Genomic DNA, 27,832 nt, shown 5'->3' with positions numbered 1-27,832 from the left:
TATTAGCAATTTTGCTGCTAGAAGAGAGGATCGAGATGGTATCGACTCCATCTTAACGTATCGATATTTTGACAAACGTGACATTGTGATGTCATTTTAAAGTTTAAAAATAATACGACTGGAAGAAACCATTATTTGTTGTTATTTTAATTGCATTTCTGTGTTAGTCACTGTAAGACGCGTTAAAGAACAAGTTAGAAATAGTGAATTAAATCATAGCGACGCATGTCGCCGCGAATATGGCGCTAAACAGAGTTGTTGCTGCTTTTTGTTATTGTTTTCTATTTTTCAATAGCGCAGTAATTTCGCAATATTTTGCGGAAAGTGAAATCAACGACCCCTACGTTTCGTCAGTCTTAAATTATTTAAATGCCAAACGAGGTAGAATATACAATTATAACAAGGGGAGCTTAATTGATGCCCAAAAAAAGGTAAGAGCAATAAAGTTCCATTTGAAAATATCTAATAATCAAATGCTAATTAGAATAGTGCGCATTCAAGTGTATAGTGTGTGCATATGTATATAGTATTTTTAACAACTCGAAAGTTTAATTGTTTTAGGACTTAACAATCAAATTGCAATGTTCTGAAACATGGAAAACTGATATTATTGGGTACACGTTTCACAGCTCATTAACTAAATCTATGTTCATATGTTATTGTATTAATGCCGATAGCTAAGCTAAAGAGGTCAAAAACTTTTGCCGAACTTAATAAACAAGATAATTATTTCGATTAGTTTGCCAAACTTTTGTAAAAAGTGCTTCTAAATTCGGCGCTCTTTTATGGCAGATTTAAATTCTAAATTAGGACGTTACGTGGGCTTGACAAAATTGGTTTATATCATTTTTAAAAATGTCACGATCTTAACAATAACTTATTTTCTAGACAATTTTGATAGATGGAAAGTGCTTCCTCTATGGCAATTATTTTTTCCCTTTGTTTAAATGTCAGAGAAATTAGTGTCATGAATCTAGATTTAGATCACTAAGATTTTGAATATTCAACCACAATTTTCGGAATACTTCTTACTTTTAATATTACTTTATTGTTATAAGAGAATATTAGAAATTTGAAAGAAAAGGCAACAAAGTCGTTGCCATGCCGGAAAAAAAAACACAATCTCAAATTTCGCAACATGTAAATTTATCCACAAGCTAAATTAAGATAATTATTCGGGGCAGAGGTCAGGATCTTCGGTGGTGATAGGTACACTATAAAAATACATTCCACATAGAAAACAATTTTGTTTACTGTTAATGTTGAATATAGGGTTTGACTTGGATTGTATTTTGCGCAATTAAAAAAAGAATTTCCTGCAATAAAATCTTACAACACCGTATGCACTACTTTGTGTAAATAAATGAACACTATCACTTTCAGAAACTTTGGCTTCCTCAATCCCGAAATGATTTATTTCGGTCCAAAATAAAAAAGGCAAAAACAAAAATTTTTGAAAAAAAATATATATTTATTATGTATATTTTGATATTGTTATGAGAATATTTGCTATAATACGTATTTCATTATAATCTATGTTAAATATTTCAGGCTGACATAACTGAGATTTTGGTTGACGTGTACGTTGATTGTACGAACGAGTACCCAGACGTGCCATGCAGGGAGGAGCCCTTTACGTGCCACGCTTTTGTACAAAATGACGTCGAAGGGGGCGGTTATAAAATAATGAGTGACGTGAAATGTGTTCCAAAGTTTAGGAACATCGCTCCCGACGATACTTATACCTTGGAAACCACCGAAGCGCCTTTTAAAAACGCGGATGCGCAGCAAAGTGATAAATATTACACTTCTCCCTTGGAAGCCGCGGAAAATGTGCAAAACGACGAAAAAAGGGTAGGGGATTAATTTTTTTCCGTTATTTCCGGTGACGGATTGACCAATTAGAATCCTGCAGCCCACACATACGCAATCAAAAATAAACATTCACGAGTACTAATTTCGTGAGAATAGTTTTTACACAAACTGGTTCCAGAAAATCACTTATGCCCAAATTTCGTATCTGTTACAACTGTGGTAAAGATGATCCTAACAGTTTATTTCACCCACTTAATATAAATATTATTTGGAAATGTCAACAAAAAACAAAAAATCCTATCGACGATCACAGAACATTGAAGAAAACTAGGTCACAGAACATACTAATAAAATCTCATGTATGTGATATGTCAAATATTTTTCTTAACCTTCGCCGTACCGCGGTCAAAAAGTTACGCAGAACACCATGTGGGGTACAATTGTACCCCACTCTAATCTGAACGCTTTGTGATATTTTATGCGACAATTCTCGTAGATATACAGTGTAACAACAAAATGAAATAGTTAATGTAAACAAAATATGTATAATGCATATTATATTTATTGAAAAAGTTGAACAAAAAAAAGTTATACGAACTCCTCTTCTCATATTAATTCTTACGTTTTTCCATACATAATCTGCAGATTATCTGTTTTACACTATGGTCATTGCACGGAAATTTTTTGCAGTCGCAAAACATTGTTGCCTGGACTTGCGATCTTTCTTTCTATTGCACAAATAACATCGTCCAGAAACAGGTCGTTCAGGTTCTTCGGAATGGATTTCATGGTGCATTTCCAATTCTGGAAAAATTTCTTGCACATATGATTTGACACTGTACGTCATAACTAAAATATTAACGTATATATTAAATGACAATAAATAAAATTGCGGAACCCTTATGTAAAGTTTTTAAAAAGATATAAGAAAAATTGAGTTGTTGGGGTGCATTTGTACCCCACACGGTACGACGAAGGTTAATAATATTCTAAGATCGTCAGTTAACTTTAGTGAGCTGTATTTAAAGGGTGGCGGAATACTCGTGCACTTTCGCCGAATTTCGCTCCCGATTGTCCGGGTAGATAATAACAATATTAAAAAGACAAAAAGCACACTAATAGATGGTAAAAGACGCCTTTTATAGTTTGACTTGAGCGTGGAACCCATTTCGACCGAACAGGACCAAGGAGTAGATTTCGTAGCCATGCGGCGCAATTCGGTTCCGTGTCTGGGGTGTCCATTCGATTTGTCCACGGACGCCGACGGTGTCGAAGAACTTGTCTCCATCGCCTTGCGGCACATTGAAAGCGAAAGGGATCCCAAATACGCAGCTCTTAAAGTGCGAAGACTTCAACGACAGGTTCAGAGCAGTTACAAAAATATTAGAAATAATTTCTTACCTACACCTATGCGTTTTCTAGATTGTTGCAGGGGTAAAATACATTCTGCAACTTGAAGTTTCTGCTACGACGTGCCCGAAGTCTGTCCAATCGTCAAGCGAATGCCAGTTGGACCTGAACGTCGAACCTATGACTTGCGAAGTGACGTTTATAGAAAAGCCGTGGCTTAGCAAAGACAAACTCGTAATTAGCAATAATTGCACAGTATCTCAAGAGTTCAGCCTTGCTGTTTTCGAGCAGAAAGACGATTTGGATAATGAGATTAAGCCGTTAAAAGGTAGTGCTGAATTGTAATCAATTTCAATCGTGTGAAAATTTACAACTTTGCCAGAAAATCCAAAGAACAGTTTCCTTTGCAAATTTCTTGACTGGGATTCTTGACTTTAAATCGTTGGTGCTACTATATGCGGCGATTAGTCAAATCCAAGGGATGGAATTTAGAAAAAACTGAAATAATTGAAACAAATAGTCCACGAAAAGTTGGTCTTAGAAAAATGAAAGCCAGATTCACAAAAACAAAAAATTACAGTTTTATATAAAGTTGAAACGCACTAAGTTAAAGAAGGAAGGAAAAGTGTTTACTCTTCAAACCTGTTTTGTTATAAAGAGAAGGATCGGAAATGGTTTTATCAGATTTGTCGAAATATTTTCGCGTTGCTACGTTCTAATGCAAACAGCTTCCGTCCAAGCCATGACAATACTTTTGTCCATCTCATAATAATGTCTGGGGTGAGTCAACGATAGATTAAAGTTCATTATCTCATCGGTTTCAAAAGTTATGCGGAAATGGTAAATACAAAAATTGCACAATTGCTAATAACTGTTTGTTGCTGTTGCCTAATAGTGTTATCATGGCGAACTAATCTTTATAGCAATACTCTTAGACAGAAATAAGGTTAAAAAAAATTAAAAATACAGTCGAAACTCTATATAGTGAAATTGAAGGAACTGCTTTTTTTTTTTCGTTATAAAGAGTTTTCGATGTAAAGAGTTATGGGCACTTGAAAAATAACAATACGCTTAGAGGTTCTGTAATATTTAATTATTTTATATACATATTTTAACATCTACTTAGGAATATTTTATATGAATATTTAGGAACTACATTTAATGGTTCAAATAATCGGTCATTTTCTTTTGAATTTTTTTAGTATGCCAATACGCATCTTGTACTTTGGCTTATATTTTCAGCATTTCTTCGAGAGGGGCATCTTCCCCTAGATACATAAAAAATGTCTCTAGCAGCTTAACTGAATATAGGGCTTGTTGAATAGTTGGTGGTGGTCCCAGATCAACTTCTTCATCTTCTTCCTCTTGATGCTCTTCCTCACCGTTTCTTGCTTGTTGTAATATGGCTTCCTCTGTTAAGTCTACTGTTGTAGGAAAATCCTGATCTATCACTGTCTCGGTAATAAGTCCTGCATGACGATAGGAGTGTTGAATTGTTTCTGCTGTCACCTCTTTCCAAGCTTTACTAATAAAGTTGTATGCATCTAGCATATTAATGGAAAATTTGTCTTCGGACTCGACCATTTCCATTAAAATATTTTTGCTGTTTCGACTCTTTTTATTATGCTCTGGTCCATCGGCTGTAATATACTTGTTGTTTTGGCTGAAAAAAAAATGCTAATTCAATATTCCGTAGATTTGGAATATGGGGATGTGCAGGGCAGTTATCTAAGAGAAGTAATATTTTCCTCCCCTTTAATTCTGCATCCCATTTCCGTATCTCCTCTTCAAAAATTTGCGATGTCATCCATGCAGACTTGTTTGCCTCGTAAGTGACCGGCAAATGCTTGATGTTCTTAAAACATTGTGGGTTAGTTGACTTTCGAATCACGACTAGCTTTCTTTTTTCTGTCCCACTCATATTGGCAGCTACTAAACACTGTTATACGTTCTTTAGAAAGTTTTCCACCCACACACTTTATGCTTCAAAATTTATGAGTTTTATCTGCCGTCATTTTGTAAAAAATACCAGTTTCGTCATCATTAAAAATGTCGTCAGCAGGGCACTTTTCTGCTAGTTTTGGCCACGTCTTCTCCAGCCAATCGTTAGTGACGTTTCTGTCGACATCACGGGCTTCGCCACTTATCTGTCCATAATTTATACCATGTCTCTGTTTGAACTTCTCCAAGCATCCTTCCGAAGCCTTGAAATCGATAATGCCAATGCCAGAGAGTGGACATTTTTAAGACGTTGCTGTTGGAACTACTGCAACATTGCCCGATCCAGATCTTCAAATTTTGGCTTTGTTAGTTTTTTACTAGAACTGCCGGTCGCTGCAGCTTGAATGATTTTTTCTTTGCACTCCGTATCGACATCCCACATCATTTTTCTTTTCTCCCCGTTCTATCTCATCATCTAGATATAAAATTTTTCGCTTAGTCGCCATTATTCACTAAGTCAAATTAAAACTGATTGAAACAATGTTGTGCGTTTATACAGAGCGATAAAGGCATTAACATAATCGCTTCTTACGAAAAAAACACTTAGGACGACCAGGCTCTCGGTAATTAGATTATTAGTGTAAGGAATTCTGAGAAGGAAAGAGACTCTATTAATTACAAATCGGCCTACATTCCTTACTTTGTTACCTGATGTGCCCTTTTTTCTTTCGGTAAAGAGAGTGATAAATTCATTATACAGACTGGATTAACACATAGCTTTGTATGGAGACCTAATAGTATAACAAATTTTGTTCGTAATACAAAGTTTTGCTATAGGGAGTTTTCACTGTAGGTATATGACATTTTAGAAATATATTCGTTTATTTTGAATACCCTGTAGCATCTAATTCACATTCCATGGCATATATCTTTTACGTCATCTGCGAATACGGTAATGTCAAATATCTACCTTCAAAAATAATGACGCTATCGTAAATTTTTGGAAAATGTGAAAATTGGACTTTTTTTAGAAAAATTAAAATATTGGAAAAATATTAGGTTTAAGTATGTATTATTATTAATAAAAAAAAGTTGAAGAATTTTATAAGGAATTCAAAACAAAATTTCTGGAACCAATGAGATAATGAACTTACTCTATTGTTGACTCACCCTGTACCGTCATCATTTCTAATTTTTAGCTTCCTTTTGCGCTGGAAACATTACCCAGCTGTTTTTAAAAAATATTTGTCTATATTTTTAAAATTATATTTACTTAAGTTTGTTTTGTTGTGACCCTTTTAAATAAAATGTATATTAATTAGTGTAATATTTTGAATGTTTTAGAAACGATTCGAAATTTAAAAAATAAAAATTAAAAAAAGTGGTATTGCAAAAAGAATACCAACGTGAATAAACGCGGCACCCAACGCGTGGACAGCGTTATACTCAGTTTGTTCCATTTTCTCATCCAAAACGATTGAAACATTTTTAAGTAACTATCAAGAGGTGCGCAACTACGATCACTAGCTTTTAGTAACTAATGCCGCCATCTTCAGGGTAAAGTCGGAAACTTTTCAAGTTACCCTCGTATTTTACCCACATATTGGTAAAACGATAAATAAAGTCAAATTTACTTGACATACCACACCACAATTCATTAATAAATAATAAGAAGTTCAGTAGGTACAAAGTAATGTATGTAATGTATACCGGGTGACACAAGAAGTGAGAACACTCTATAAATTTTAAACCGCTTTCGATATCGATTTGAAGGGTTAATATAGGCTGAATGTCCAATTTTTTGACAATATGTACAATGGTTGCACTTCCGGTTTGAGCGGAAAAGACAGTAACTTTCGAATTTTAAATGGCACACACGTTGATATATCACTTTCTATTGACTGTTCTATCGACATTGTTGAGGTTTTATTTTCCTAACATATTTTCAAAATATTGTGTTGAATTATCCCAAAAAGTGGCAGATTTGAAAAGAAAAACAAAAAGTTCCTGTAGCTTACGACGTACGTATTACATACAATACTTTGATGAGTTTTTGACCGTATCCCCGTAGTCCAAAAGCATATCAACTTTTTACCATAATACAACACTTTCAGCAAAAAATTCTAATCATTGAATCTCCTCTCTCTTGAATTTTATAGATTTTTTGAAATAGTAACGTGTTTTTCTCTTTCCACTGCATAAGCTTCGAGAGTTTCTTCTGCATTTTAATCTTACCGACTTGACAATTAATAATCAATAGAAGCAAAGCCAGTTTTGTTTTTATAAAAAAGTATTACACTTATCTGATTTTGTCCTTCCTGTGAACTTATTTTTTAACGGATTTTGAAAATTATGTTATCAAAATATTGCTAAAAATGTACCGGTTTTAAAAAGTTTTTGTTCCCACTAGAGAGCTATTTGAAAATACTAGGTTATCCTAAAAAAATAATAGTCTAGACAAGTAAAGAAAAGTTTCATTTAATAGTATAGTGAATAGTGTCTACGATGGTCACAGCCTCCTAAACACAATTTTCAAAAATTAAATAAAAAATTAAACGTAGAATGATCTGAATACAAAAATGAAAAAAATAAAGGTTGTGCCATTTAAAACTCAAAAGTTACTATCATTTCCGCTCAAACCGGAAGTGTAACAACCATCTCGAGCCGTTTAAAAGTGATAAAGTGTTCCCTCTTTCTTGTGTCACCCGGTATACTATTGTATTAAATAAATTGTGGTCTGTATTTTTTTTTTATAAAGTGCAGACAAAATTAATTTGTATGAAACACAAATCAACATTTTCGCACAATACGTTTTAAAGTCTGTGATCACAAAAATTCGCTACGGATATTTGTTTTCGCGATAGATAACGCAGATACGGAAATGGATCCCGCGAGATTAGCGGATTTGGAATCTCAGATTCTGTTGGCCGAACCTAATGTTAAAGAAACCCCGAAAACCGACGACAGTGGCGTCGTCGCCGTTACAAATGACACGAGTACGCCCCAGTCCGGTAATGTATTTCAAACCGATTTGAGCGTAAACCCTATAATATAAGAAATTCTAGATAATGAAAATATTCAGGTGGACCCTCCCAGTATTGAGGCCCAAACTTACGACCCGCCTCAAGCTCCGGTTGTGGATGAAGACGGGCCATTTGTAATGCTATACGACCCGCGTCAAGATCGAACACTTGGCGAACCAGAATCCGCTCTTGAAAATCTGACTTTCGATGGACCCAGTGTCGTGCAGGTAACCGATGACAGGCTTAAAAGGGCGCTAGAGGGCAGTTCCAGTGAAGAATCTAAATCGGACAGTAGTAGTTCCGAAGAGCGAAAAAATAAAAACAAGAATAATCTCGATGGTGGAAAAACTGGAATTAGTGTAACTCCGGAAATTGAAGTTTTTGCTGCCGGATCAGAAGCCCCACAACAAGTCAGAAGGAAAAGGTCATTGGAAAATGCCCTGGGCACTTCTGAAGAATCAAATTCCAATAGTGATGGTCATGAAAAAAGGCAAAAAGTCAAAAGGGATTTAAAAAACACTTCGGAAGATTCCGATAGTAAATCTAACAGCAGCGAAGAGAAACAGCAAAAAGTGAAAAGAGATTTAGAAAATACCTCAGAGGAGTCCGATAGTAAGTCTAACAGCAAAGAGGAAAAACAAGGAAGAGTGAGAAGAGACTTGCACAACACGTCAGAAGAATCTAATAGCAAATCTGATAGTAGTGAAGAAAAGCAGCACAAAGTGAAAAGAGATTTGCAAAACACATCGGAAGAGTCTAACAGCAAATCAAATAGTAAGTCAGATAGTAGCGAAGAAAAAAAGCAAAAAGTGAAAAGGGATCTGCAAAACACGTCAGAAGAATCTGACAGCAAATCAAATAGTAGCGAAGAAAAGCAGAAAAAAGTGAAAAGAGATGTGTCAAACACATCAGAGGAGTCTAATAGTAAATCTAATAGCAGCGAGGAAAAACAGCAAAGAGTGAAAAGAGATTTGGGCAACACATCAGAAGAGTCTAACAGCAAATCAAATAGTAGCGAAGAAAAGCAGAAAAAAGTGAAAAGAGATACGCCAAACACATCAGAGGAATCTAATAGTAAATCAGATAGTAGTGAAGAAAAAAAGCAAAAAGTGAAAAGGGATTTGGGAAACACATCAGAAGACTCTAACAGCAAATCAAATAGTAGCGAAGAAAAGCAGAAGAAAGTTAAAAGAGATGCACCAAACACATCAGAGGAATCTAATAGTAAATCAGATAGTAGTGAAGAAAAAAAGCAAAAAGTGAAAAGAGATTTGGGAAACACATCAGAAGAGTCTAACAGCAAATCCAATAGTAGCGAAGAAAAACAGAAAAAAGTTAAAAGAGATGCACCAAACACATCAGAGGAATCTAATAGTAAATCAGATAGTAGTGAAGAGAAAAAGCAAAAAGTGAAAAGGGATTTGCAAAATACGTCAGAAGAGTCTAACAGCAAATCAAATAGTAGCGAAGAAAATCAGAAAAAAGTGAAGAGAGACGTGGCAAACACATCAGAGGAGTCCAATAGTAAATCTAATAGCAGCGAAGAAAAAGAGCAAAAAGTGAAAAGAGAGACGGGGGACAGTAGCAGTTCCAGCGACAGCAACGACAAAGATAAAAGCCATTCAAGCAACAATAGCGACGACGACAATAAAGTAGAGAACTCACGGAAGGAGGAGCTTAAGAGTGACAGCAGTTCTGACAGCGACGATAAGGACAGACACAAACGTTCGGTGGGCAAGCTCGAAAAAATCACGTCAGACGAAAAGGTTCGCCGGAGTCGGTCTATATGGAGCGACGTCATTTACTGACATATTATTTTAGGTTGTTGTTCGCGACTTGGCAGACTTTGCTGCCGCGTCCCTCGACAAGATCGACGACGACAACCACAAGCGGGTGATTCTTCAGATTTTGGGAGCGAAAAAACTGAAACTGGACGGTATTTACTACCAAATCATACTGCGTTTGGGGATATCCAAGTGTCTCGAGGGCGAACACAACGAAAATTGCAGGGATAAGTTGTTTACGAACCTGACGAAGATCTGCAAGGTGCAGGTTCACGTAGACGACGACTTTTCCAATCCGAAAGTGGTCAAATCGCAGTGTCAGAATATCAAAAAGGACGAGAACGATAGGAATCGGACGAACTACAGCAGATACAAACGCGCCATGCAGTTGGTCGGCGGTCATACGCCTATGTCGGTAAACGATCCGACGATTCAAGAATTTGTCAGCGCCAGTTTGGCGCATTTGGACTCTGTGTCCGAAGGCGACAATAAGCACAAAGCCATTGAGGTATACTTGGACCAGAAATATAGTGCTTTTACAACCGACCCCGTGATTAACTTTGCCTACTGTTTATTACTCCATAGAAGACACTGCCAAGCACACTCTTATCCATAACCATTCCAGGACCGTCCTAGTATCATTATTAATATATAAAATATTAAATATAATAATAGTAAAGTATCAGTCACTTAAAAAATAGTCACCGTCCTAGGTGACGACAATGATTAACTCCGTCACTAATCGTTCTCGATAAATATTTTCTTCTTTTATTACTCGTTTTTCACAGTTAGACCAGCTTCGTACTGATATTTTAGCTACCTCTTGCCGAATTACGTTTATGGTACCATCACTTAATTTTGGTGCAGTGTTATTTCTTCTTATATGCGCTTTCAAGTCAGACTAAATCATCTCAATCGGGTTAAATATACAATGATACGGGGGTAATCTCAAAATTTCATGTCCATTTTGTTGTGCTATCGAATCGATGTTGAAGTATTTATTAAAATGTTTTATTTTTAATCATTCCAGAAGTCGTTTTTTCGTGTAGCTCTCTTCAAAATATAAATCATTTTTGTACAGAAATTCTTCAATTTCTTATTCATTTGAAGAAGTATTTGGAATTCTTCTATTTTGGTCTGAACGATACTAGGCATTATCCAACACAATAACAGTATACGGCGAAGTTTTGCCAAAGTTTATAGCCACACTTGAATCTTTGTACGTTTTTGGCAGAAAAAATTCAGGCATCTTCCACCCAACCATTTTTGGACCCAGCAGACCCCATTATTATGCGTTTTCCACACTGGTTACTCTTATCACACCATCTATTTTTACTGTGTCGTGTCGAACCACGTTTCATCTATTTTGTTCTCGAAATTTTTTCATTCTTTTTTCTTTGAGATTCCATTAGCACTTGACGTTTATTAATTGTTTGGAACTGAAAACTCATTTTATTCAAAAAAGTACTTTGTCAGTACTTTTTTATGCAGTTCTTCTAGGGTTAAACACTATTCACGTCGTAGATTATACGCCTAATTAGATCTGCGTGTTGCTCTTTAAAAACTCGCAACAATTTTTCTTACAGTTGCCTTCGGAACTTTGATCACTGGTTTTGATTGCTGCTCCTACTTTCCCTTCTGAATTTCTTATAAAATTGCAAACATTCAAAATAATTTGTCTAGCATCCGAAGACAAATGGATCCATTTTTTTTATTTGCTGAGGTAGTTCGTCTTCTAAATTGTCATTAGGTTCGACTCCCATCTCCACTTCGTCTTCAAATTCTGCGTTGTTTCCCATGTCTTCTTCTAACAGGGGACCATCTGCTTCATTCCACGGTCTCCACATTTTAAAGTATTAAAAAACAGGAACCTTCCAAAAATATTTATCTGTATTCTTATGACGTACCTTTATCTAAAGTAAATATAATCTGTAGTTGTAAAAAATAATCGAAGAACTATGTAGAAGACAAAAATACAAGAAGAAGAATGACAAAAATGATTATTTTCAAACTTACAGGTACTTACCCTTACCCTTTGAACTATACAGTGAAAACAGCCACACAGGGTCAAAGCTCGTAATATATACGAACATATTGCGATTTAGATTAAACTCTTAAGAACCATTCATATTCCTGATGTTAAAATAAATGCACTATATTTTTGGTCGTATTATATTTGCACGATTTTTACTTACCTCGGGTTCGGTGAAGGTATATGGTTGTTCTTTTAAGGTTATATCGGCAACGTCCCAGGTGGTCTCGGGGGTCAGTTATAACGTCAAAGTGAAAATCGGCCGATCGGATTGTAAACTAGTGGACCCGAAGCCCGTCGATGCGTGTGACGTCACCGAAGGATCGGTCCCGGTAGTTTGTACCATAAAGGTGTGGGACCGACCCTGGCTGAAAAAGAGACAGTATACCGTGAAATGTGACGACAAGGAGTATACGTTCGCTTCCGATCCTTCGTCTAGGGAAAAAAGGTCTTTGTTCCTTGGAGGTAAATATTCGACTTTTAGCCAACTGTATAATTTTATGTCTCGGATCATTATTCATTATTCATTATTTTCTAAAAAATGTTATACTAGCCAAATTAACACATTATGTATAATAAAAAATCCAAGGAATTGAAGGTTTTTGCTGAAAAAAAAAGGTGTATGCCTTCTCATGCTGAAACGAAAAAAACCCATAGCTGGTGGAAATTATTTAAAATCTTTTAACATTTTAACAATGCCGTCCTTGTTTTTGTATAAAATGTGTCGGATTATTACTAGATGTGGTTCTAACCTAAGCACAGATATTTATAAGTTTCGTCATCATAAAATAAGGCAAAGATATCCTTTTTTTACTTTCTATGCTAGTATTGAGAAATTTGATGCACATAGACATATAATGAAAGTGTGAATATATTAATTTACTTTTAAGAAAATGTTCAACTAGTCAAATTAACATAGTTTAGAAGGTTTTTGTTGCTCAAAAAAGATGCGTGCCTTCTCTTGCTGGTAAGATAAAACGCAAAGCTGTAGTAACTATTTTAAAAATTAACATATTAACAATACTATCTTTGTTTTTTATAAATTTTTTCTGATTGTTTTTAACGAACTAGGGCTAGTTTGTGAGTTCTTGGATCCTTTTAATTTTATATATTCTTAAGAAATGGTTCTTGGGTTTTTTTTGGTCCTTTTTTAGTGAAATTAAAATAAGTTTCCGTTACTTGTGAAACATTTTATTTTTTGGACCTTCTTCAGACATTTAATTTTAACCTACAAAAATGTGTTTTTAAATAAAATTATTTATAGCATTGTTTTCCTGGTCATAATTAAAACATAGATAAAAATTTGTATAGGAGTCAGCATTGAAATGATTAAAAATTACTAGTGCAAGTCAATAGAACAAACAAAGTGATTAAAAATTGTATAAAAATAGATGCACAACAATAAAACATACATAATTTTTTATATTACGATTACATACATACCTTAAGCCAAAAATCAACGGTTCACTATATAGTTGCTTGGTAATTTACAGTTTTACAACATTCACAACAGACATATTGAATATGTAAATCGACAAGCCACATTGATAAGACGACGAACCAAAACAATAATGCGAAGCCCGGATGTACGTTTCTTCACAGTAGGACAACGGAGTTTTTTTTTTTTTCTAAAGCTTTTTTTTTTTGTTTGTGTGAGATTCACGGGTTAATGTGTCTCTTTATTTAATTAAGTTGTGATAAATTTTGCTGAGATTTTTTGTGTCAGTCTTAGAGTTTATGGCGTATCATACCTAGATGACCAAGTATCTTTGGTGTACCATTTGGTTTTGATCTGATCTTTGCTGTGGTATAGAGTCAGGTCTAGAAAGTTAATGACGTTATTTTTTTCGATCTCTATTAAAAATTGAAGTTTGTCGTTGTATGAATTAAAATTCTCTAGAATATCATCGATTTCAGTTTTTGGGACAGCACTTACGCAGTCATCGACATAACGATAAAATAGGGGGATATGAAGTTTTATATTTTTTAGTACGGATTCTTCCAAATCTTCCATTACTAACTGTGCAATAACACTGGAAATCGATGCTCCCACTGCACAACCATCGACCTGCCTGTAATATTTGTCATTGAATAAGAAATAGGTTGATGTTAATGTTAATTCTACAGCTTCAAGAAAGTGATTTAACGGAATATCTGTGAAATGTTTAATTTTTGGCCATTTTTTCTTTATTATATCTTTAGCTAAAGGGATGGGAATATTTGTGTATAGAGAAATGACATCTAACGAGATCAAAACATAGTTTTCAGGTATTCTGACATTTTTTATCTTTTCTTTAAGATACGCCATAAACTCTAAGACTGACACAAAAAATCTCAGCAAAATTTATCACAACTTAATTAAATAAAGAGACACATTAACCCGTGAATCTCACACACAAAAAAAAAGCTTCAGAAAAAAAAAAACTCCGTTGTCCTACTGTGAAGAAACGTACATCCGGGCTTCGCATTATTGTTTTGGTTCGTCGTCTTATCAATGTGGCTTGTCGATTTACATATTCAATATGTCTGTTGTGAATGTTGTAAAACTGTAAATTACCAAACAACTATATAGTGAACCGTTGATTTTTGGCTTAAGGTATATATGTAATCGTAATATAAAAAATTATGTATGTTTTATTGCTGCGCATCTATTTTTATACAATTTTTAATCACTTTGTTTGTTCTATTGACTTGCACTAGTAATTTTTAATCATTTCAATGCTGACTCCTATACAAATTTTTATCTATGTTTTAATTATGACCAGGAAAACAATGCTATAAATAATTTTATTTAAAAACACATTTTTGTAGGTTAAAATTAAATGTCTGAAGAAGGTCTTGAAGGCCGAAACGTCGCAAAAAATAAAATGTTTCACAAGTAACGGAAACTTATTTTAATTTCACTAAAAAAGGACCAAAAAAAACCCAAGAACCATTTCTTAAATATATATATATATATATATATATATATATATATATATATATATATATATATATATATATATATATATATATATATATATATATATATATATATATATATATATATATATATATATATATTCTCACGTATTGATTCACGGATGGAAAAATGTGATGACACTATATTCCGGGATATCATCCGTTCGCTCGTTGAACTCCGACTGGAATCCTGCATCCGACTGGAATCCTGCAAATCTTGCATCCGACTGGAATCCTGCAGACGTTTCGCCAAAATCTCACTTGGCATCTTCAATGCTCGCGCTCCGAAAACACTTCGAACACGATGATATCCCGGAATATAGTGTCATCATATATATATATATATATATATATATATATATATATATATATATATATATATATATATATATATATATATATATATATATATATATATATATATATATATATATAAGTAATTTAAATTCTAGACGTAGTTATAACCTAGATACAGATATTTCAAAGTTTCACTTAGCCTTAGGTTTCCCTCAAAACACTTTTTAATAATTTACCAAATAATATAAATACATGCATGTTCTTAAAGCATTTCAAAGTTATGTTGAAAATTAGAATAAACTTTTTAGCGCATAGAAAATATTTTTGAGTCATTATTTTCCAAAAAACTTGCCAAAATTAACAGCATGTATCTCAAACAATTCAAGATGCACTAAAACGGTGTATGCGTTCTCTTGCTGGAAAGAAAAAAGCCCATAGCTGTAGCAATTATTTTAGACATTAACATGTTAACAATACCGTCTTTGTTTTTGTATAAAGTTTGTCTAATTGTTTTTTACAAATTGTGGTAAATTCAAAAAAAGTGATATAAATAATTTAAATACTAGACGTAATTCTAACCTAGGCAAAGATATTTCCAAGTTTCAGTTGGCTTTACGTTTCCCTCATAACTTGCCGAATAAGATAAACACATGCAAGTTCTTAAAGCATTTCAAAGTTCTTTCTAGGTTAGTATTACGAAATTTGATCTTTCCTATCTCATCTGTATGTAGATGAAGATAAATTATTTTTAATTATTGAGATTGTTACGGCCTTATTCCACCGCAAGTGCAATTTTTCTTTTACTATTTCAGGCAAAACGGATATGTCGGTCGTCCACCCGAGGGCGCGACAGTTTGTAAAAATGGGCCTCAAATATCTGTCGGCCAAATCGAATTTCGACGGCGAATACATCTTGAACAACATCAGGCAGGTGCGAAAGCAGACGGTAGCAGGCTCGTTGTGGAACATCGACACCGTCATCGATTTATGTCCGGCATATTCCGAGATACGAGACACCTGCCGACAGGAGGTTTGCCAGTATTCGGTACACGAACGACCGTGGTTAATCGACGGGTTGAACATGAACGTCACGTGCGAAAGCGACGATAACGTGTATTCGTTCACGCCCGGCAGCGAGTTGTATGAAGAAAACCAAAACCACGTTCACAATCACTTGACGAAAGCGTTCAATCAGTTCCTGCAGAAGTACGAAAAGGTCTACAGGAACAAGGAGGAGTACAATTTTCGTTTAAAGGTGAGTTTTGTGCGCATCTCGCTTGTCAGGGAGAGTAAATATAACGCTATTTAGGTGTACTCGGTGGGCAAAATGTTACTACTTTAATATTTTACGGGCACGGTGATGCAATAGTCTGACAAAGTAACTATATCGTTTTTCAAAGAAACTTCCATACGCTACCGTAATACTATTTACAAATATTCAGGATTCTTCCTGCGTCGGTTTTTGCTGACGTTTCGCCAATCATCCTGTTGGCTTCTTCAGAGCTTGACTGAAAGTGGCTCGTATTTTACTCTGTACCTGCTTATATATTGTTTGAGGGGGGCGGAGCTAAATGAGGAGCATAAACACCGTCTCGGATGACTGATTCCCATATTGGTGACAATATGGGAATCAGATTGGGTTAAGATTGTTAGGTTGTATATGAATTTCTATAGACTCTCTGATTTTTCGTGTTTTTTGAGCCTAGTTGGTATTTTGCGTCCTGTCTCTCTAGTCTATTCTCTGCCCCGTATGCATTGAATGCTGTATCCTGGTATCTCAAACGGAATTTTGTCTTTGACGAATATGTTAAGAGGTAAATTGAACACTTTTGATACGTGGTCAGTAATTTTTTGAATGTAACGAAGGACAACAGTGGCAAGTGTGTGGTTTCAGTTAATCTCTGAAAAAACCAACTGAATGATTGGCGAAACGTCAGCAAAGTTTGACTTATCAAAAGCCGCCGCAGGAGGAATTCGGAAGATTTGTAAATAGTAATATAACTTACATAAATTTAGAGTTAAATCAAAATCAAAGATATTAAAAATTGTGAAGCCTTCTATTTGCAATATTTTAAACAGACAAAAAATATAAAAAAATATCGGCGACACTCCATTCTCCCTAACCGCCTGAACTTTTAAGTTTCTGCGATAATCACTTTATTCTTCCTAAATGCAAATTGGCAGTGTGAAATAATCATTTACTTGAAAGAAATTTCTAATCCTGATGGCAATACATTATAATTATTATAATTTTGAGGTTAAAAGTTATTACAAGTACCACTTTTAAGACCTCAGAATAGGTATGTTGTTTAAAGTAAAGGTGTATTAATTTAGCGCATGCGCTAATAATATTTTTAGAGCATTTACTTAATTTTACGCTTAAACCAGAAATATCCAGATTTCCCAAGAGAGGCACGACCAAGTTTACTTTACTTGACAAATAGAAGGACAAACAAACCTAGCAAACCAGATGTAACAAATGTGAAAAGAATCTTGAAGTATATATAAAACAAAAATAGACAAACTATACTCAGACTTTACAGCAGACATGATATGAAATGACAGAAAGAGCACGAGAGTATGTCATTTTTTACTGTGGGGCTCTTATTCTGCTGCTGATTGTATCTCAAGTATTTTATTAAAGAGCTGATTAAACAAAAGCCGAATGTCACATTGAAAGTGGACGACCAGAGAGAAGCAAACACATCATTTTGTTAGTCCAAAATTTAGTGACCCTTATTCAATGAGAATACCATAGCTCACAATTTCAGGTAGCTGATTTATTGACACAAATTTAATAAGTTTAGAGCTGGTTTGTTTGATTATGATTTTTGTGTAAAGTTTCTAAATGATTTGTTTAGTTTTGTTGAAAAAAAGATTCTCTTTTAACAATTATTAGGAGAGGGTGTTAGAAATACTTGTTAAATTCGGCGAAGGCGCCAGTCAGGGTTAAATATCATTTGTAGGTAGGCAAAATATTAAAAAAGGTTGCTTAGACAATAAAGGGTGCTAGTTAGCAAGTCGTGGTGCAGTGTATCCTAAAATTAAAAAAGCTATTTAAGAACTCAACATTTCATTAAAAATCATCAGCAAATACATTCTTTGATAGTTATGGCAGCGCCACACGGTAGATATATAAATAAGATGTATGATAGATAGATACATATATAAATAAGATAAGATATATAAATAACATGAAACTTCTGATTTTATTATGTTAGTGGTAAGAATATATCAGAGTTTGAAATATCTATTGATTGAGGGGTTTTCTAAACTTTTGCCATCTTGAGGAAATTTAAAGTTTTTAAATGAAACTCCCCTAATGTAAAATAAAATATTATTGTATGTGGTTTAGAACCCTAGACTGCTTCAGGCCAGTCCGTTACTGTGTACATGGACGTAATCAATAACTCCCATAACCGGTTTCTTGTTATTTTAACGAATTGGCTTTATTTCAGGTGTTTAAGGATAACCTAAACACCATTGCCCTGCTTAACAAGTTCGAACAAGGGACGGGCAGATACGGACTGACCGAGTTTGCCGATATGACGTCGAAAGAGTTCTCCAAGTCTCACGGTTTAAGGCTCGACATGTTAAACGAAAACGAAGTGCCGTTAAAGCGGGCGATAATTCCAGATGTTTCTTTGCCAGTCGAGTTCGATTGGCGCAAAAAAGGTAAGACACGATTACGCCAAACCGTAGATTGAACAGACCTAGACTAATATAAAACGCACAGAAGGCCGATTGCGATTTTGCGTCTTTATGGGTACTATTGACACGGTATAGATATACAGGTTAATATAGCTAGTAAATTTTTAGTAACCACTCTACATTTTATAGCAAAGCTGAAATATAACTTTTTGAACTCATGTACCGACTTTGAATTAATGTTAATCAGTCAATCTTCAGTTATTGATTTAAATATGACACCAGCGATTATTCTCCGTGATGCTATTCCCAAAACTTGACGTACGTCAAGCTATACATTGGATAAAAGTTGCTTTTTAATAAAGACATACACATTTGGTTTCACACATTCGAACTATACTAAGTATGTAGGTATATCATTACGTTTTTCTTAGGATGAAACTCATACTCGGTTTTTAAGATCTCCATGTACCCTTAAAGCGTTCTTGGACTGAATTTCATTCATCATCATCAAGAAACATTATTTTTTAAGTAAGTTAAAACCCTCCATTAACAGTTGAACAATATCCTAAGCGATCATAAAATTAATTTCTCACATTATTTAGTTGATATTGTGAAATCCTGTCGCATTATAAGGAAATGGCGTTTTGTAACTGGTTAAGATTTCCAAATTTAACATTTTCGTAGATACCACTTTTCCCGTGACCCCATTGAATGAAGTCGTTCGGCGAGAGGACAGGTGACCTGGGTGATCAAAGGACCTTTGGTCAATAATTCGCGTTAAACGTATTTCCCAAATACTTCCTAACCATCTAGTGCCAGATCTCTTTATCTTCGCGAACAACTTTTTTAGTGCAGGTTCAATTTGATTTTGTAATAAGTCCGAATAGGTTTCTGACCTGAGGTTACAGTCCATAAAAATGACCCAATAATATGATGTCTGCAAATTTCCACCATAACATTTATTTTATATTGATATTGATGTTGATTGCCTTGGTTTCAATACCGATAGTTTTGAACATTTGGTTGTTGACTGTAAATCTACATTTATCATTAAAACAAATATATTTTTTAAAAATCCAAAAAATTCAAAACGAAATGCTACTCTTATGAGGCCAGCGCGAAAATTTCCCGTCCTGAATATGAAAAAAACAAAGTAGAGTAACAATTTTTTTTAATTTTTCAATATAATCCCCCTTAGCTTCAATACACTTATTACATCTCTTTATTAACAACTCAATCCCTTTAAAAAATATATTCTTTTGATTTGTCTGCTAAAACAGCCTCTTTTAACTCAACTGTGTCGTTAATCCGTCCAAGTCCACGTAAGTCCTTTTTCAAAATATCCAAACAAATAATAGTCGCTGGGGGTCATATCTGGACTATAGGGAGGATGATCTATCTGTTGGAACCCACACTCTAAAATGGCAGCTTGTGCAACACCAGCAGTATGGACGGGTGCATTATCGTGCAAAAGACGCACACCTCTGGTCAGTTTTCCTCGACGTCTTACGACGTATGTAGTCTCGCATTTTATGTAATAATGTTGCCTAATATTTACCATTGACACTGGTATTAGTTTCTTTAAAGTCTATCAAAAGAATTCCTTCACAATCCCAAAAGATCGTGACCATTACCTTTTTTGTTGACTGGCAGACTCTGAATTTTCTACGACGCCACTCCATTGATTCTTTTTTCGATAGAGGTGCTAACCCCTCTTTTGTCAAAAACTTTATGACTGCTCTATACTTAATTTGCGTTATTTGCGACAATTTTTCGGATACGTCTTGTTTAAAATGCTGTCAATAAAAAACTAATTGACGCAAGACTTCAATTTTTTTTGTCGCAGCCTACTAAAATACATATTTAAAAGAAGACACAGTTTTATCGTGATACTGAAGCTGCATCTATGTTAGGCCGGGAAATTTTGGCGCTAACCTCGTATTTCTTCGTCCCCTTCCCCTGTGGTTTAATATTTATCCTCGTAACTAATCCTTTTGTTTTTCAGCTGAACATTTGCAGTTATTTATTGCGGTACCTTTGGACTTGAATTGGGTAATAATACTTTTAATTGTTGAAACTGAACATATCAGACACTACTCTAAGCGTAATACCACTTAATTGCGGTTATTTTTTTTATTTATATTTAGAGTTTTAATTAAAGCGCGTTTAATGACGTATCACAGTCAAAATGTATTCTACTGGTGTTTGATTTTTTATCTAAACTATGAAAGTTTTCTAATTCTGCCACGATATTTAATTCAACAACTGAAGATTGACTTATTAACATTTGTTTGAAAAAGTCACCTAAAAATTTACGCGAGATTTCTTGTGTTAAGTTCGGCAAAGCATCGCCAGGTATGTTACTAATGTCTACGAGAAATCGATTTGCATTGATGTTCTTCTCATTAAAATGTTCAATTTTTTTTGTGGTATGGAGTCCGTTATATCTCTTTTGTTGCTTTATTCCCTTTGCCTAACTAAAAACTTTAGAGTTCTATAAATATGTTTCAACTATTTGGTGACTCACCTTGTATACTTAAATTTGTTTTAACAACCGTGCAACGTATGTAGTGTAATATAAAAGCATTCTTCGAACCGTAATATTCTCGAGTTGATTTGGCAACGTAGCTCAAGTTCGAATAGATAAAAGAAGCCTGATAGTGGCAACTCCGCTTGTGCGTGTAAATTTTTAGCATTAGAGTAAACCTTCGGCTAGAATTGTTTGGTCTGTTACCAAACTGTTACGTGTGGTATCGAACGTGATCTTGCAGGTGCCGTTGCCGAGGTAAAGGACCAGGGAAGTTGCGGAAGTTGCTGGGCGTTTAGCGTCACCGGTAACATAGAGGGGCAGTTCGCCATCAAATACGGTAAACTGCTGGAGTTTTCGGAACAGGAGCTGATCGACTGCGACAAAAGCGACGACGGTTGCAATGGCGGTTACATGACAAACGCTTATAGGTAAAAAAAACCATACATTGAAAACATTTACGATAGGCTATAGCGCAAACTACGTTTTGTGACTGCCACGGCAAAGTACTCCTTTCTTCTCAAATTCCTAATTGTTTTGAATGATAAGAATTGTTGTTGAAGAACCTTCCCCAGGGTAAATCTTGTGGATTCCCCCTACTTTGATTGTTTATAAATATTACATATATTAACCGAAACTGACCTATAGGAGAGGCTTTAATATTACAGAAAATATATGTTCTTCTTCTAGTGCCTATCCTCTATGGATAAGCAATCATGTTGGTCCATACAATCTTATTGCCAGTCATCATTTCCCGTCCACTGCCTGATATTTTTCAGCCACGATGTTCGTCGTCGCCCCTGACTTCTTCATCCATCTATTTTTCCCTGCAATATTAGTTGGATAAATCGATATTTCTCGATACGCTTCACATGCCCAGGGTGGCACCATCTTCCTCACTTTCACATTATGTATGACTGACTGACTGGACCGCGATGTTTTTTTTTGTGACATGGTAGATGTCACAAAAAAAACGCTTAGATGTGGCATCTGTCAACGTCCAGGGTTCCCAGTTCCAGGATGGTAACATTTAGGTGCATGTTACATAGGACTTTTCTGAGGCGGTTAAAAACGGTTCTGGCTTTTTCTATTCGGCATTTTTTCTGTTGTTCCAAGACTTCATTATTGGCCCTAAACTGGTAGTATTGCGCCTCATCGTTTTTACTAACTACAAGAATTTTGGTCTTCCCACAGTTGAGCCTGATACCATACATATCACCGACTTATAATTCGATAATCAGAGCATCTAGTAGCATTTGCTTTCTTAGGAAGGAAGGGGAATAAATGTGGAAACCAGACAGTGTCTAGAAAATTCTCCCGTTTCATATATAGTCTTGTCAGTAGTCTAATTTGGAAGTCCTCCAAAAATTTTATAATCTCTGCCTGAACATATATAAATAAGAGAAACGTAATGAAAATACAAAGAAGCTAATTACTCGCACACGCAGCTATAAGCTCTGCGCATCACCCAAAAACAGGCAACAATCTCTCGAAGTGTATCCGCATTAATATCACATATATCTGAAACAATTTGAACTTACCGCACATATACAAAATTGGGGACTGATATACAACATTTAACCTAGGTGTAAGGAGATGAAATGTAAGCCTAAATCTGGCTTCAATTCTGGGGACCTAAGATTTTACTTTACAGAACATACAGAAATTTTAAACAATTAATGTACTTCCTAGCCTCCAGAGGTGATTCCCCGAACCTGATGATCAAATCCTTTGTGAGGATATATATTATCTTCCTTAGAAACTGAGAATTTAAGGAACCATCTCTGATCAACTCCAAGCTATCAATATGACATTGGAATATATTGGACGCCACACAAATGACCCATATTCTGATTTAAATCTCACGTAAGAATAGTAGAGTTCTAATAGTTCTAGGTATTTGAAGTGTCAGCAACATCTTACTATACTAATTGCTCAATATGAGGTATAAATGTAAGTCTGGAATCGAAGACATTCCCCGAGTCTTTAACCTCACTTAATCGATTCAATACAGTTCCATATGTTACGTAATTAAATGTTCAGCCTTCTGGAGTGAGTAAGCACATTACACTTAGAAACAGTTAAAGCTAATTAATTTCCCACGATACCACTCTGATATAACATTAATGTTATCCTGAAGCAACAAGCAATCCTCGTTAGAATCAATAGTGCTGAAAAGTTGTAGTTCCTTGGTCAGTCTCGGTTCTTCAGACGCATTGAATATACGGGGACATTCAAGAGGTTTCACACATTTATTTATAAAAACGTGCACACCCGTTCTCTACGCTTACAGTTATATGAGCTATTCTAATAGTCGATCGACGCTAATAACCTGCTTGCAAAATATTACTAGCTAAGCATTATTTTGAAATACTAATTAATATATACAAGTCCGCATGGATACAGCGAAATCGCTTAATACACAATAAATTAGAACCTAAAATAAAATGTAAGCATATTACAATTTGACTTACGAATTATATCATCAATAAAGATGACAAAAATAAGAGGTCGCAAATTTGACCCTTGGGGTACCCTCGACGTAAGATGAAATACTAGGGAGCTAAATTCAAGATGTCTACGATCTCATAGGTGTGAAGTTCCAACAATAAAATATAATTATGTATTTGATCAAATGCATTTTGAAAACCCATATATACTACATCCGTCTGACTTAAATCATCAATTGATGCACATGAATTTTGAGGCAACGTTGCCAGATTGGTTGTGCACGACTTATTTGTAATAAAACCTTGTTGCTCAACATTAATATTATTCTTAAGACTAGAATAAATCCAGTCACAAATGGATCGATAATTTTCAATTACGCGAGCGAGTCCTTAACAAAGAAGTTAGGGGATTAGGGAGCATCGGATATTGGTTTTTTACTGGTGTTAATAAGCAGCCTTTCGGTAACTCCAACAATAGCAAAGTGATCGTGCGCCGAAAGAGACATTACACCTGTATAATTGTTATCAGCGGAAATATAGATCGAACTGAGATACCGTTTGAGATACCAGGAGTTTACAGCATTCCAAAGCAAAGAATACATTGGAGAGACTGAGCGAAAAATATCAACTAGGCTTAAAGAACATGAAACAGCCTTAAGACTACGACACATAAACTCATCATCAAATCTTATTCGATAAAGCTAGAATTCTTGCATATAATCAATTCTTCTGCCAAAGAAAAATGAAAGAATACATAGCCGAACAATTTTAACCCACTCACCAATATGGGAATCAGTCATCCGAGGAAACGTTCACTTCTCTCTTCTAGCTCCGCCTCTCTCAAACAGTATATAAGCACGGACACAGTAGAATGTGAGCTAACAGAGGAATGAATGAATGGCATAAAATTTTATTTGATAAAACTAAAATTCTTGCATGTAATCAGTTCTTCTACCAACGAAAAATCCGAGAGTCTATAGAAATCTATAAACAACCTAACAATCTTAATCGCGACTCAGGTCTCTACCTGTCACCAATTTGGGAATCAATCATCCGAGACGGTGTTGATACCTCTCATTAGTGCCCCCCCGCCCTCCTCAAACAATATATAAGCAGGTATAGAGTAAAATACGAGCCAGTTTCAGTCAAGCTCTGAAGAAGCCAACAGGATGATTAGCGAAACGTCAGCAATTTCGACTAAGCAAAAACCGGCAACAGCGGCTCGTCAGGAGACCTACCATTATTCTTACGGCCTTTCTTTTGTAGTTAAACAAGTCCGCTGTTAGGATTTCCATGTTTTTGTTCTGGCATGTTTTCCACCATTTCCAGATTTCTCTTTCCATCGATTTTTTTTTTGGGTTTTGGTCTAATCATCCTACTTCGTCGGCTCTATCGTTATCTTGTGGCCTTCTTGCCCTGGTACCCATGACAGCGTCACTTTAGGGTGACTTACTATCTCGTTCAACGCCTTAAAAAATTCAAAACTTTTGTGGATGTTATTTTGCTAGATTTTATAGGTTTTATTGCCTATTAGTATAAATTGTCATTGTTTTATTAGTTAATGTTCTCTTTCTCAGTTTTCTAGTGCGGTAATGTCTGCTTGGGACATTGGAATAGAAATTTTTATTTTCGTCCTGGGTTCAGATATTCCAGGTCCTATTTCTTCTTGAGTTTTTGAGCTGTATATGTACTAGATTATTTTTCTGGTTGCGATTTAATTCCGGCAATATTTGAGTGTATTTGCTGCCCATAGGCAGACGTTGCGTTTATCTCCCTGTAGAGCTTGCCATGTTTGTTGGTATGTCCAAAAATTAATTGCGACTAGGCCTTGCAGTATATCCAATGGATCTTGCCTTATAAAAATCCAAAACTTATTTGGATGTTATTTTGCTAGATTTTATAGCTTTTATTGCCGTTTATTGCCTGTTAGTATAGATTGCCATGTTTTATTAGGAAATGTTCTCTTTCTCAGTGTTCTAGTGCGGTAATATCTGCGTGGGACATTGAAATAGACATTTCTATTTTCGTTCTAGTTTCAGATATTCCAGGTCTTATTCCTTCTTGAGTTTTTGAGCTGTCTATCTACTAAATTATTTTTCTGGTTGCGATTTAATTCCGGCAATGTTTGAGTTTTGCTGGCGATAGACAGGCCTAGGACGTTGCTTTTATCTCCCTGTAGAGCTGTTTGTTGCTATGTACACTAATTAATTGTGACTGGGCAGTATATCCAATGAATCTTGTCTTGCCTTGTATATAGATCTGCATTGGTGAAATATTCAGCACGCCGTAGTGAGCATTGTGCTCATGGCTCCAGTAACACAGCGACTCAATAGCGTTTGTACTTTACTCAGCTGCCTTGTGGCTCGCACCCGCATGGTTCTTGTCCACCAGACGCTACTGATTTAAACCCCAGTTCTTTCAACACACCCTTCTCTACCTCATCTACCTGACGTTTCGTTGCTTTAGCGCGATAGAAAAGCTTGGCGGTCTTGAACAAGAGTCCGTCTACCCGTACGAAGCGGAAGACGAAAAATGCAAGTTTGACAGTGCCAAGGTCAACGTGCAGCTCACCGGGGCGTTAAATATAAGTCAAAACGAAACGGATATGGCCAAATGGTTGACCGTCAACGGGCCTATTTCCGTCGGAATTAACGCCAACGCGATGCAGTTCTACATGGGCGGGGTTTCTCACCCATGGAAAATGCTCTGCAGCCCCAAGGATCTCGATCACGGCGTCCTCATCGTCGGCTACGGGGTGCACAGTGAGTAAAACAGGAATTTAATTTTTTTAATTAATAATAAGAAAAGTTGTTTTCTTTTTTTCAAAATTTTGATAATTCGAATGTATCCTTCTATTAATTGTTTAAATTAATTAATAAATAATAAATTAAACACATCCCTTCTCTGAATTAAATTAGCAAAGATTAGTGGATGTTTTTTTTTGTTAGGCAATATTGCCAATCCGTGTGAATTTTTAAAAATTAATTGAATATGTATTTGTCCAGAATACTCCCTGTTTAACAAGACACTGCCGTATTGGATAGTGAAAAATTCGTGGGGACCATCTTGGGGCGAACAGGGATACTACAGGGTGTACAGAGGAGACGGCACTTGCGGGGTCAATCTAATGGCGTCCAGTGCGATCGTCAAATAATAATAATATATTTTTTACTAATATCTAAATAATTTTTTCGGTTCGATGATTCATTTACTTACATCGAAAATGGACCTTTTGTTTTCTATATACTCGGACCTTCTTAATTATTCTATTGGTAATTGTTTTACCAGTTAAGACGGGAATGTTGTTGATTTTGTGTGATCAAATTAATTGGCTGTATAATCGCTCTCCTTGATCTGAAAATGCTTTCTTTGTTTTTACATAGAATTTAATATATTATATTGTATACTTATCGTTTTGCGAACAAGATTAACAAATAAAATTTATTTTGGAGTTAATGAGAGTCGTTTATTTCGTATAGTAACTATCTCTTATAAAAAATGATTAGGTGGCTCAATAATCCGGATCTCTATTGCACTGGATTCCTTTAATAATTCGAACCAGGCTTTCAATTGGTTTGTTTACTTTATTACTTTAGATTTGAATTATCAAGCACCATCGAATCCGGATTGATGGCGCTTTATAATCCGAATCTGCGTTTTTAAACGTCTATTTTATGCAAACTACGTATTGATCGTGCGTTTATTTTATCTTGATACAATTTTAATTGGCTATAACCTTTTTGTTTTTAGAGATATCAAGGTAAACAAAAAACAAAGTGACGTATAAAACAAAACACTATCAATTTTCTGACATATAAGCCCACATCATATTTTTTCAATGGAACACCCTGTACCTTATATATATGACGTAACACACTTTATATATATAATTTCATAGAGTGCCCTGACTGACAAATAAAAATATGTTTATGTGTGACATATTAGTAAACAAGAATGGTTGAATTATTGTCCAAATCATTATTATTAAAATGGTTTTTCGC

At 35.1% G+C, this 27,832-nt stretch overlaps 1 protein-coding gene across 1 annotated transcript; it reads left to right on the top strand.

Moving 5' to 3' along the window:
- Nucleotides 1–88: 88 nt before the first annotated feature.
- LOC132702986 (uncharacterized) lies at nucleotides 89–27,287 on the top strand. Its single transcript, XM_060671961.1, has 13 exons — nucleotides 89–431; nucleotides 1,552–1,854; nucleotides 2,961–3,176; nucleotides 3,238–3,493; nucleotides 7,971–8,117; nucleotides 8,172–9,895; nucleotides 9,951–10,421; nucleotides 12,146–12,410; nucleotides 16,016–16,458; nucleotides 18,662–18,878; nucleotides 21,626–21,812; nucleotides 26,298–26,593; nucleotides 26,837–27,287. Exons 1-13 carry the CDS (start codon nucleotides 240–242, stop codon nucleotides 26,983–26,985), a joined length of 4,866 nt encoding a protein of 1,621 aa, XP_060527944.1. The 5' UTR covers nucleotides 89–239; the 3' UTR covers nucleotides 26,986–27,287.
- The last annotated feature ends 545 nt before the right edge of the window (nucleotides 27,288–27,832 follow it).

This window comes from Cylas formicarius, unplaced genomic scaffold, assembly GCF_029955315.1.
Source record: "Cylas formicarius isolate icCylForm1 unplaced genomic scaffold, icCylForm1.1 PGA_scaffold_10__41_contigs__length_53128322, whole genome shotgun sequence".
Taxonomy (NCBI): domain Eukaryota; kingdom Metazoa; phylum Arthropoda; class Insecta; order Coleoptera; family Brentidae; genus Cylas; species Cylas formicarius.
Note: the sequence above shows the minus strand (reverse complement) of the source record. Positions and strands in the feature narration are given on the sequence as shown.